The sequence below is a fragment of the Macadamia integrifolia genome, chromosome 7 (assembly GCF_013358625.1).
Source record: "Macadamia integrifolia cultivar HAES 741 chromosome 7, SCU_Mint_v3, whole genome shotgun sequence".
Classification (NCBI taxonomy): Eukaryota; Viridiplantae; Streptophyta; class Magnoliopsida; order Proteales; family Proteaceae; genus Macadamia; species Macadamia integrifolia.
Genome location: NC_056563.1, coordinates 34,936,213 through 34,948,707, shown reverse-complemented (window position 1 = coordinate 34,948,707; position 12,495 = coordinate 34,936,213). Strand labels below are relative to the sequence as shown.

The 12,495-nt window shown below is 37.6% G+C and overlaps 1 protein-coding gene across 11 annotated transcripts in view; it reads right to left on the bottom strand.

Moving 5' to 3' along the window:
* Window positions 1–1,955: 1,955 nt before the first annotated feature.
* Window positions 1,956–12,495, bottom strand: part of LOC122083199 (transcription initiation factor IIF subunit beta-like) — a 12,800-nt gene continuing 2,260 nt past the window's right edge. The window contains exons 2-8 of one of the 11 annotated variants that reach the window (XM_042650914.1): window positions 10,811–10,919; window positions 8,004–8,134; window positions 7,846–7,914; window positions 7,037–7,186; window positions 6,583–6,714; window positions 4,897–4,937; window positions 2,299–4,649 (exon numbers count right to left, since the gene is read on the bottom strand). In XM_042650914.1, coding sequence (XP_042506848.1) covers window positions 4,902–4,937; window positions 6,583–6,714; window positions 7,037–7,186; window positions 7,846–7,914; window positions 8,004–8,134; window positions 10,811–10,919 — 627 coding nt within the window. In that variant the 3' untranslated portion in view covers window positions 2,299–4,649; window positions 4,897–4,901. Of the gene's footprint in view, window positions 2,227–2,298; window positions 4,938–6,349; window positions 6,857–7,036; window positions 7,187–7,845; window positions 7,915–8,003; window positions 8,135–10,810; window positions 10,920–12,495 lie in introns of those variants that run through there. The other 10 variants (XM_042650916.1, XM_042650915.1, XM_042650913.1 and 7 more) reach the window with 10 other exon arrangements.

Genomic DNA, 12,495 nt, shown 5'->3' with positions numbered 1-12,495 from the left:
ATACGTATCGGAGGGTATCGTATCGTATCGGAGATACACTAAGATACGCTAAAGATACACACATAAATGGATAGAAAACATTTTTTTAAACACTTTTGCATAAAGAATTTGTTAAAAAAAGCTATTGATAACATGTATTATGCATAAACACTAAATTGAGGGTATCGTACTAAGAATTCAAGGTCTGTAGTTGTCCCATAAATGTAAAATCCTTGTTCCCAACCTTGATTTCCACTTTAGTTAGGGAAAATATGGCTGACAACAACTTTGGAACAAAAACCCTTTAAAAAATCGTTTTTTTCCTGAAAAATTACCCATATTGGCCATTATATGACCGTAGCACCGATACGTATCGATACTCACCAATACGTACCGATATATATATCGATACTCACCGATACATGCTGATATATACCGATACGTACCGATCGATACATACCGATACTCACCGATACGTACCAATACATACCAAAACGTACATTTTACCTTAATTTTATATTTTTCAAAGAGTCGTATCGTATCGATGTGTATTAGTGGTGTATTGATGCATATCGGTATGTATTGTAGGATATATATCGATACGAAATGATTTAAAAAATTCAATGTATCGTATCGTTGTGTATCGTATCGGCCGACTAAATTTAAGATACGTATCGGAGGGTATCGTATCGGTATCGGAGATACTTAAAACCATGATAGCATCAGAACCCACTGGCTCTCTTGATCATGGGTGTGGGAAAACCCTTTTTTTTTTCATAAAGGTGTGGGAAAATTTGATCCCTGAAATATATGGATTTTTGGGTTAATCTGAATAGATTTAAATTGACTCCTATCCAATCCGATCCAGATTTCGATTCTAGATTTTTAAATGGTTAGAAAGACGAAAGAAATGAAGAAAGTGTTAATAACTTAGGGCCCGTTTGATAACGTTTCTGTCGTTTCTGTTTTTAAAAATGACAGAAACATAAATTTCCGTTTCTAGAAACAGAAACGGAATTGAAGGTGTTTGATAAGTCATGTTTCTGGAAGTCGATAGTAACCAACGAAAGAATGACCACGAGTCGTTTTCAGAAACGGTGAATCACCTGGATCATTTCTTGAACCATAAATAGATAGAAATTTCCATTTCTATTTTTGAAAATAAGTGAAATGAAACAATGCAAAAACACATTTCTTGAAAAGTTATCAATCGAGCCCTTAGTACGTTTGACCCACATTTTGTAAGTTAAACTTGAGAGTTAAAAACGAATTTCCACGGACATGATATATTCCGACCCGACCTGTCGTGATGTTTTCACATTAGCGACCGATGGATCTTTCTTTTACATTGCAAGAGGACAGGCATGGATCAATTTTCTCGGACCATGAAATCTTCTTCCCAAGTTTCTATCATGGCTGATGAGTGATGGCAGCAAAGAATTATTATGTTCTTTATCGACTGATTGATGGATGGGATGACATTTCCGGTGCTTTTTCAGTTTCATCCCCCCACTTTTCTTATACTTCGTTCCCATTGGTTCTATTTTTATCATCCCAGAAAAAAAATATAAAATCGACTTACAATGCATTCCAAGAATGATATACATTTTCGGTGCTTTTTCAGTTTCATCCTCCACCCCACCCTACCTTTCTTATACTTCGTTCCTATTGGCCCGCTCTATTATTATCATCTCAGAAAACTCAGAATGTGAAATCAACTTAGAATGTATTCCAAGAATGTATACCAAAATCAGCCAAGGTATCATACATGTACAACAAAAGTTCCAAGCTAGACCATCAGATCAGGCAGCCAGATCGATCAGAATACAACCCGATGACTTGGATGCATTATCAAGTAGGACTCAGCATTCGGGCAAGATCCCCCATCCCTATCAGGGATTTAGTAGTTGGTATATTGACCGATCTTATCCGAGTTATAGATCTATGCCTTTTGACGCTCCCCCTCCCCCTCCCCCTCCCCTCTCTTTCTCTTTCTCTTGTGGTAGGCCATAGGAACAGACAGAGAAATGATGGACGACAGACAAAAAGAAAAGAAAAGGAGAGCGATGGACCCAGCTTGATGGAGCAAGTCAACTATACTTCTACTCCAAGAAAGATATCATGGAAATTGGATTCCCCCTCCCCTCCAGGTGAAAAGTCTTCACTCCTTTCTTGGTAGTGAGAAAGTGTTCCATAACATCTCAACAGGCGACGCATCGGAGCCAGCAATATATATAGTAAATCCAACTTATAAACCAAGTGGAGGTAATTAAAAAAAAAATAAATAAATATAAAAAAAGAAGAAGAAGAAGAAGAAGATGAGGTTGTAATAGATTGGTAGAATACATTCATGAACTAGCCATCGAGAAAGAATCCATTAGTTCATATAGTTATGATCATCTAATCAGCATGAAATTTCAACAACAATGTCTGTTATATCAGCAAAATAAAGGGTAGGAAGGACCAGTCTAGTGTGGTGAGTGGTCCAGCTCCCTCAGAAGCTTTTGTCACTTAGTGACTCTCTCTCTCTTCTCTGCAACAGAATGAAACTTCTTCAACCAAAAAAACAAAAAAACAGAATGAACCTCCATGAACAAAATCTCTTAGATCAGCTAAACAAAGGGTAGGAAGGACCAGTCTAGTGTGGTCCAGCTTTTAAGTCCTTATAGTTGCCGACTTTAGTTAGTCTCTACCCCTCAGAAGCTTTTGCCCTTACTAACTTCTCTCTCTAGTCTTTATGGTGATTGAGCATAAAAAGGATGACACAATGTGCCTTTGACATCCTAGTTCATGGGAGTGACTATCCCCATTATGCTGTGCCTTGAAAATGCTCCACAGAGACAGGGCTCTCATAAAAGCAGGAACTTAGGCCCAGTCACCAGACAAAGTTCATGGCAAGTTGATGCAAACGCTCAATTTGAGAAGATAGGAATGGCATCTTTGGAAAAGAAAGATGCTTCAGAAGACAATGTGGATTCCTAGTAGGTCATATTCAAGATCTTAATCGTTCTACCGTGCATGTCAGACAGGCAGCAGCAGCCACGACGTATCAGTGGGTGATACTTCAGCAGCAATCCTTACACTGCCAGAGTTTGGTCAAGGCACCCGAGTGTCACATTCAAATACAAGTTCAAGCACCACTCCCTGAATGGCTTCTACTCATACTTGAGTGTATTACTCAACAAGTCCCTTTAGTCACCTCAAAAGTTACAAGTTGCCCCATTCACTATACTTACCATGGCAAAAGTATAAACATGTTAGCATGTTTCAGGCAAACTGTTCCTCTTCAACTTCTTTATTGTTTCAGTGGAAGCAAATTTCAGAATCAGTGATTGAATGATTATCATTCGAGTGTTATATACATACCCAACAGCTATCTACTAACCAACTTGCGTTCAAACACATTGTGGTGGGAAAATCCATACAAATCCCCACTCAGGTATTAAAGATAGGTTTCCCATGTGTATTAGGTTCCAGAGAACTGGTATCCCAACCGGGTTACCCAAACCCACTTATCGATTAGGCAACTGAGAAGCATCCAGGTTAAAAATACTTGATCCATAGTTGATCAGACCATATATATTGATCAAGTTCTGATATGCTAAACAAAATCTTGCAAATTATGAAATGCACAGGTGGAACTATAACATGACTAAGATTATACAACGCAACGCAATGTGGTAGTCGAGAGGAATCTAGTGAATCTGAAGTGGTCACCACACTTGTCACTGGAGTGTGAGTAATCATTATACACAAGAAAGGGGCTCATTTTGTCCTGACATACAAATCTAGCTACGCTACATTTTGATGTTATGCAGTTCTTTCAATGATAGCCAACCAGCTCCCTTCCCTTCTTGGGGTGAAGCATTATAATTCCTTTGAAAAGAGTACAAAGCTAGCTGATTCCTTTTTCACCATCTCATTATATGATGAAGTAACAAGTCTAGAATGGCAATGAGAATTTGAAAAATGCCCCATAAGCTGTGATGGATGGTTTCTGTCACTATTTATCAAGAAGAAAATCTTGACAGACCTGAGTTCTTTTTCCTAGTACTTGGATCAAAGTTCTGTCAGTCTGGCGAGGATGATGTGGTCACATACAGAACTGATGTTTGTGTTTTCAATGACTCGTTGAATTCTAAATTCCTACATCACAATTGTTCTATTCCATAAGCACCCATGGTTTTCATTCTAGAAACCAGCTGTTGAGTTATACACATTGTGGTGGAAAGCCCATAAAAATCCCTACTTACAGGCATTACAGATGGGGTTCCCCTGGCATCTTAGGTTCCAGAGAAGTGATGATGACCCAAACCCATTTATCATTCAGACAACTGAGAAGCATCCAGGGGAAGAACACTTTGATCCATAGTTTTTTGAGTGGAGTGTATATGTATATCAAATTCTGATATTCCGACCCTAACCTTGCAAGTAATAAAATGCACCACGATAACATGACTAGAGATTATACAACATAATGCGGTAGTCAAAAGGAATCTCATGAAGTGATCACCGCACCTGCGCCAGAGTGCGAGTAATCATTATACACAAGAAAGGAGCTCAATTTGTCTCGACGTACATGTCTAGCTATGCTACATTTTGACATTATGCAGTCCTTTTAATGGCAGCCAACCAGCCCCCTTCCCTCCTTATGGTGAATCATCATAAAACTGTTGAAAAGAGTATTAACCAAGGTGATCCCTTTTTTCACTATCTCATTACTATGAAGTACTATTGCAGACTATGTCTTGCTCTCGCAATGAGGGTTTGAAAAATGCCCCCATTTTGGTATCCCACTGGTTAAGACTATAGCTCCACAATGATAGGTATCCCACTGGTTAAGACTATAGCTCCACAATGATAGATAGTATGAAATTCTATTGTCACTAAATGATCAGGAAGAAAATGTTGACAGACCTGTGTTATTTTTCAAGTACTTTGATCAAAGTTCTGCAAGCCTGCAAGAGTAATTTGTCTCAAACTGATGCTTGTGTTTTCAATGAATCATTGGAATAAACTTCCTACATCACAGTTGTCCTATTTTATAAGCAGTCATGGTTTTTAATTTCTTGGTGGACCTAATTTTAGGCACTCAAAGATCAAGTGCAAAAATGTAGCTATTTGCAATATTTGATTTTTAAAAGAGGTGTATAATTTAATGGTCTCAAAGAACAGAAAACTAACTATAATTTATTAAAAGAACTGAAGGGAATTAGCTCCAACCAAAAAGATGAAAGAAAAACACAAGTAACATTACATTAAGGAAACAACTGAAAGAAATAACAAACACCTTTAATAATAATTCATACCTCATTCAAAAATAAAAAATGAAGTGCTCCTAATTCTTAATAGGGATTTCATGAACAGTATTTGGTTTCTAGAGATGCTTAGATTTTTCGGTCAAAAAATACTGCCGAAAAGAATATTTTGCATGAAGTTTTCCCCAAACTAGGTCATTAATTATTCTACCAAAATTACTTGGTAGGACCTAGGTCTAGAGTTCACATGAGGCTTTCTCTTTCTTTTTCTTTTTTTGGAGTGGGGCGAGGTTGGGTTCCGGGTCTTGGTAGTTACCAAACCAATCATATTTTCCACATTTTTTTTCATAATTTTCTTAAGAGTACAGCTTATGTATGGATGTGATCATTTTACCTAGGTAGTAAAAGTAGCGCATCGGCTACAAACACTAAATGGCAAATATTATGTCTCCTCCAGGACTTTGTAGGAATCTTCTATAGCAAGCAACAGTGAAAACAGTTCAGACTCACTGGCAGAATCATGATCAACAATGTAATTGACTAATATTGTAACTCAGGAAGGGAAAAAGGAAAAAGAAGATTGAAGAATGATGGAGTGATACGATGGTGATGGGGAAAAGGTCAAAGTAAGAAATCCATGAAACCACTTCATACAAAGAAGATGGCCTGGACCAGAAAGAAAGGCTTTGGAATGGATAGATGAAACTCAGGTTTAGGCAGCCACAGTATGCACAGGGAATGGGTCCGAGCTTTGGCTGAATCTTTGGCTTAGTCTTCAGGCTTTAGAGATTGATCCAACTTTCTGTATCTATCAACAGTGGAGGGGGGGGGGGAGGGTTGTGCTAAATAATACTTACTGTTAAAATGTTTGAAACAAAGGTATCTGGTTTGTCCCACCTAGAGAGGTTTATTTGCTAATCTGATCAGCCCAAAATATCTCTACCATATGGCAAATTAGATATGAGACAAATTTTGTGAACAGGTAGAATCCAAAATCCCTTGCTCACATGTCAAGTTCCAGCCCAACCAGCATTCACCAAATGGAAAATAAAGCTCTAAAGATCCAGAACTAACTCAGAGGGTGCACACCAAGATGGAATATGGAGAGGGTGTGTGCTAATTCATGGGAATGTTAGGAGACATTATATGATTGATTTTGGCTTTGAAATACATGCACGGCCAATCTGTATCCCTTTCTTATTTCCTATTTTACATCTAAATAATTCCTTCGCCACAATTGGGTTATTATTACATTATAGATCTTAAGAGGATGTAGAGTCATCCCTAAGGTAAAGCTCTCCTAGAAACAGTAAGTCATGCTAGCTTGCACGATCAGTGAGTTTACCCAAAGGAATACTTTATTCAGCATCAACATCCGAGGCGGATTTTTTATATTCCGGCTTGAGCTCATACGTTCCTTGATTTGTTCCCCTCTTATGTACACACACAGCTCATTCAATATCTCTTTCAAGAATTGCTGCGAAGAAAGAGAATATCAGAGCTTGAAGAGTTCACAACTTCCATGAAAGATCTCAGCACTTATATTGTCACAAGCACCTAGCATCTTTGCAAGGACCAGAACATTATGCCATTTGGTTATAGGGATGAGGTGGAAAGTGCTGCAGTGCATCCAAGTGACATTAGAAACTCTCAACTATTTGAATGACTTCATTTGTAATTGGCTTGTCCCGATGTGTGTGTGTGTGGGTGAAGGGACATCGAAAGTTTCTTTCTGAAATCACTTTTTACATATTTGAGATTCTATCTCTTATCAAAATATAAGAAATATAAGGACATACCACAGGTTGGTCAGTCTCTTGGACCAGCTGCTTTAATGCCCAGTTTGGTTGCCTCTCAAAGAGCATGAACATAATGTCTTCCAGTTCCCCACGATCTCTTCTTGTCCTTTTCATTTCTGGTCCTTTCACAGGTGTTACCTTCTTCTTATCCTGATTAAATTGCAGCATAAAACTCCATATAAGAACTGTTTGACAGAAACAGTAAGCAATGGGATCTCTAAGGGCCCGTTTGATAACGTTTCAAGAAACGCGTTTCTGCCGTTTCTGTTTCCAGAAACAGCAGAAACGGAGTAAAAAGCGTTTGATAAAACTGTTCCGTTTCACTTATTTTCAGAAATAGAAATAGAAATTTTTACTTATTTATGGTTCAAGAAACGACCCAGGCGAACTTGTTTCGCCGTTTCTAGAAACGACTTGTGGCCATTCTTTCATTGGTTACTATCGACTTCTAAAAACATGACTTATCAAACACCTTCAATTCCGTTTCTGTTTCTAGAAACGGAAATTTATGTTTCTTCCGTTTCTTGAAACAGAAACGGCAGAAACGTTATCAAACAGGCCCTAAGATGTATACGCTACCATAATTTAGGTCATGAAGGACAGACTAAACTAATTTCTTTAAACAATGCAAATATGATTTACAAAGTATAAAAGATGTTTCCTTTCTTCAGTTTATTGAAGGTGGGGAGCAGAAAAGACTCTCAAACGGTCAAGCAGAGAACAACAGTATGAAGGCAGAAGCTATATATTAGGCAATCAGTCAGATGGAGATGCAACTAATGGAAGAAAAAGAAAGTACAAATAAGTACCTTAGAATTTGGCAACCCAACCATTCCAGGCATTGGCCTCATAAGTACTCCTCGGTCATTGTCAATCACCTTTCCAAATATAAGAGTTTAATTCAGGATAAAGAGACGAGAAAAATTCAATTGGAAGCATGTAGAAGAATAAACTGTAAAACACCAACCTGTATTTGTCTAGTTTTAATCATGGATTTGTTTGTCCTTTCACGACACAATTTTCCATACTCTTCAATAATGTCATCATGGGGCTTCATGTCAAATTTATGCTCCACATTTCCTTCAACTGCAACCCTTCCTACAAAAGACATAAGTCTCGTGTAAAGTGCTTGACTAGCGTAACAAGAAGCTCGAAAGTAGATCTTCAAAGAAAATACCAAGAAATAGTGCAGTCCTCAATTAGATCAGAAAATAAATGGGTGTCCAGATGCAGCTCCATAAGTGCAAATTGCTGACTAGCAATATCCATCTACAAATATACACAAAAACCTTTAGCTTGATATATTTTCTGGCACCCATAACCAACATGCAATTCTACCTAGATCCTCCTACATTTCAAAGACAACAGGAAGCTGAATGAACAATGTGCATTTCCTTGCAGAAATTTAAAATTCTCAGTATAAAAATTTGGGCATCTGAACAATGTGCATTTCCTCTGTGCACATAATACATTATGACTTCTGCAACCTCCCAAACTATATACAATGCAAAGATTGATGGCCGCATCTAGTGTGGGAACAAGGACCTGGCTAAAGGTGAGAAAATTGGAAATACTGGAAGAGACTGAAATATCGGGCTCAAAAGAGAAATCACTAGAGCTCCATTTTGAAAAGCATGAACTAACATATCTTTTCCAGTCCAATCTTCCAATGAAAACACATTTTGGTGTAAAACTATTCAATGTTGGACATGACTTGAGAACTGTTTTCAACTCATACAGAATTAAAACATACAGAATGAAGCAAGCTTCATAGTCATTTCTCTTCCATGAGTGTGTGTGTGTATGTGCGTGCACATGCACGTCCATTTGTGTGCATATACAGGCTCAGTCTCGTAAAATCCTGTCAGGCCTACAACTTCTGCTCCTTTAAAGGTGACAGCATGTCAGTAGAGGAAAAGGTTATTTTAGCTTAAAGGCATGGACTCAACATCATGCGACTTGCCTAGTGTTTGAGCCCTGCTTCATATATTAGTATAAAACAATTTTTTCCATCACTAAATGATAGACTTATGTTTACATACAACTTTTTGAGTTTTTATATTTTAACATAGTTGGCTGGAGTTGATAGATGTTATGAGGAGAAGAAGGATTAATATTGCATGTATCCAAGAGATTTAGATGGAAGGGTAACAAAGCTAAGGTGTTGGACGACTTCAAACTTTAGTATTTGGGAGACCAAAGTAATAGAAGTGGAGTAGGCATAATGGTAGACAAGGATCTAAAGATGATGTAGTGGAAGTCAAAAAGACCGAGAGATTGGATTATATCCATAATCCATCAAATTGGTGTTAAGAAAAAGGTTGTTAATATTGTTTGTGCCTATGCACCCCAAGTAGGATTTGATGAAAGTAGTAAGCGCCAATTTTGGGAGCACATGGATGACTTAGTGCAAGGTTTTGGTATGGATGAATTGCTTCTTATAGGAGATGACCTAAACATATTGGGAGCGATTGTGGAGGCTCTGAAGGTGTCCATGGAGGTTAAAGATTTGGGGAGGAACGAGGAAGGGGCCTAAATTCTAGACTTTGAAGTAGCTTACAATTTACCCACTATGCACACTTTCTTTGAAAACATAAAGGAGCATATAGTTACCAACAAAAGTGGATACCATACCAGCCAAATAGATTTCTTCCTACTAGAGTCTAAGGGGGCCAACCAAATGTTATGTAAGGACTATAAGGTTAAACCTTGGGAGAGTCTAATCATCCAACATAGACTGGTGGTCCTGGATATGTGCCTCAGAGTGCAGAAGTGCAGGACGAGGGAACCTATGTACCTTAAGGTAACGTGGTGGAGATTAAAAGGAGATGTCCTAGCTACATTTATTGATATTGTGGTCAAACAAGGAAAGAGGGATTTTGAGGGAGACACCAATACGATGTGGATGGAGATGATGGTTTGTATTCAGAGGTTGCCAAAGAAGTTCTTAGGGAAGCAAAGGGTAGTTGTTAGGCCCCTAAGGAGACTTGGTGGTGGAATGATGAGGTCCAAAAACAACCATTAAGAACGGTAAAGCTAGTTTTAAGACATGACAAAAGACTAAAGAGACAGAAGATAAAAGATGTATTATGTTGCCAGACATGACACTAAGAAGACGGTGGGAATAGCAAGGGCGAAGAAATATGAGGACCTCCATATTAAACTAAACACAAAAGAAGGGGAAAAGCTATCTATGAGATAGTTAAATTGAGAGAAAGGAAGAGTAAAGATTTCAATCATGTGAGATGTATCAAGAGTGATGATGGAAGAGTGTTGATGTAGATCCACATCCATCATGGACTGCCGCAGGAGGAGAGCCCATCCCAAAGTGAGCTAGTCGATCTCCACTTAAAGACCACTTAAGTCCACTTAAGTGGTCATTAATATGTTAAGTTATTTTATTAAGTTAATAAGGCCCATTGGGCCCATCGATTGCAATGTAACTTGCCCATTAGTGGCTATTAGTTGAGTGGCTAGCAATTACTTATTCCAATTAGATTTCTAGTCTAGTCCTATTTGGAGTCCAACTTCTAATATGTTATGGCTGCTACTGGCATGCATATCCATGTTTATCTGTGTATAATTACCGATAAGGTCTATACATTCTATAAACAGTATGATGCAGTTGGAATTCTGTGTCTATACTTTAAACATTAGATATAACATAATGAAAAATTAAATCATCACAATTTACAAGGAATCTGAAAAAAGGAATAACTTGAAGATTGAAATGAATATAAATATCAATTGTTTAAAAAGAAGAACCATCCTCACCTCGATTTGTCTCAGAAAACACACTCATGGGGACAAAGTCTTTAAACATATTCAGGGAGTAGTTCTTTCGCATATTTGCAGACTCAGTCCCAGCCAATTCCACTGTGAACTGATTATCAATTAAGAAATGTGTAAAAGAAAGAAAAAAAAAAAAGTGATGCACAAAGAGAATGAATCGTAAGAACAAAAATTAACACAAAATCTCCAATTCAATCTGGATAACCTGAAAATGCAATAACAAATAAGAATAAGCATAAATGCTTATACCTTCCGGAACAAAATACTTATTCCAAGAATGAAGAAATCTTTTTAAGGAATTAAATTTGTAGATTTTCTCATGTAAATAATTCCACCGGTGTTTTTATGCAGATGGTCCCATGCCCAAGTTAGATAGGACTGGAGGAGGGTTTCTATCATTGCCCTACTCCTAATTAAACACTCACTTTGAATTTTACACTCAAAATACCCAATAACACTATGACAACTAAATACTACTCCAGATACCTACTAATAATGTAAAAAAGACCCAAGCAATTACCAATTGAAAACCAAATACTCCTCATCCTATTTAGTAGTACTCTTCAAGGCAAATAAGCTAAACAGACTTTCTATACCTAAACAGTTCAAAACAATAACAGAGAACAAGAAGAGGGGAAATAGGATGAAGAGAAGAGAAGAAAAAGAAAAGAGAGAAAAAAAAAAGAGGGAAAGAGAGGTTTGCACCAAAAAGCACATGGGAAGAGATCGTTTCCTTTCCCCTATAGTTACTAACTTGAGGGAAGTCAAACAATATTACATAAACACCCCATACTAACATGAGAATACCTAGGAAGGTCAAATACATACTTCTTTACAAAGTACACACAATATCCTCACTACACATACTCTAACACTCACCCTCAAGCTGGAGAATAAATACCATACATGCCCAACTTGCTCAAGAGGATACTGAAGGTGAAAACATCAGCTAATTGAATCCTTGTCTTCACAAATGGTGTGCACATATAACCAGAGTCAATTTTTTCCTTGATGAAATGACAATCAACCTTAACATACTTCATACGGTCATGTTGCACGCGGTGCAACAATACAGCCACATGGAGCCCTCAGTCTCAAACTCCAATTCTTGAATTAACTTCCTCAACCATAGGAGTTCGTAGACTCCATGTGCTATCTGTCTAAACCATGGTTTTAAGTATCGGTGCGTATCGTGCCGTATCGGCCAATACGTATCCGTATCGGTAGGCATCGGCACGATACATACCGATACGCTACGGGGAATTTTGGGCCTCTTTTTGTGTATCGGCGTATCGTACGTATCGTATTGTGCCGTACCGTATCGGTACCGATACGTACGATACTCTACGATACGAACTTTTGAAAATCTGAAAATTCCCGAGAGTATCGGTATCATATCAGTACGTATCGAAGGTATCGTGCAGTATCGAGCCGTATCGTACTGTATCGGTACGATACGGCTACTTAAGTGTGAATTTTTTGTTGTTTGAAACAAACACTTCACACTCTCATCAACAGTTTTCTAGATTTTTTATATGTTATGTAAAAACAAGTGTCCTACAACTTCCATGGAAATTTTTTATTTTTCTCAAAAAAATATATTTTTTAAATTTTTTTATTCCGAAATTAATTTAAAAAAAAAATTCCCCAAATTTTTTTTTTTTTTT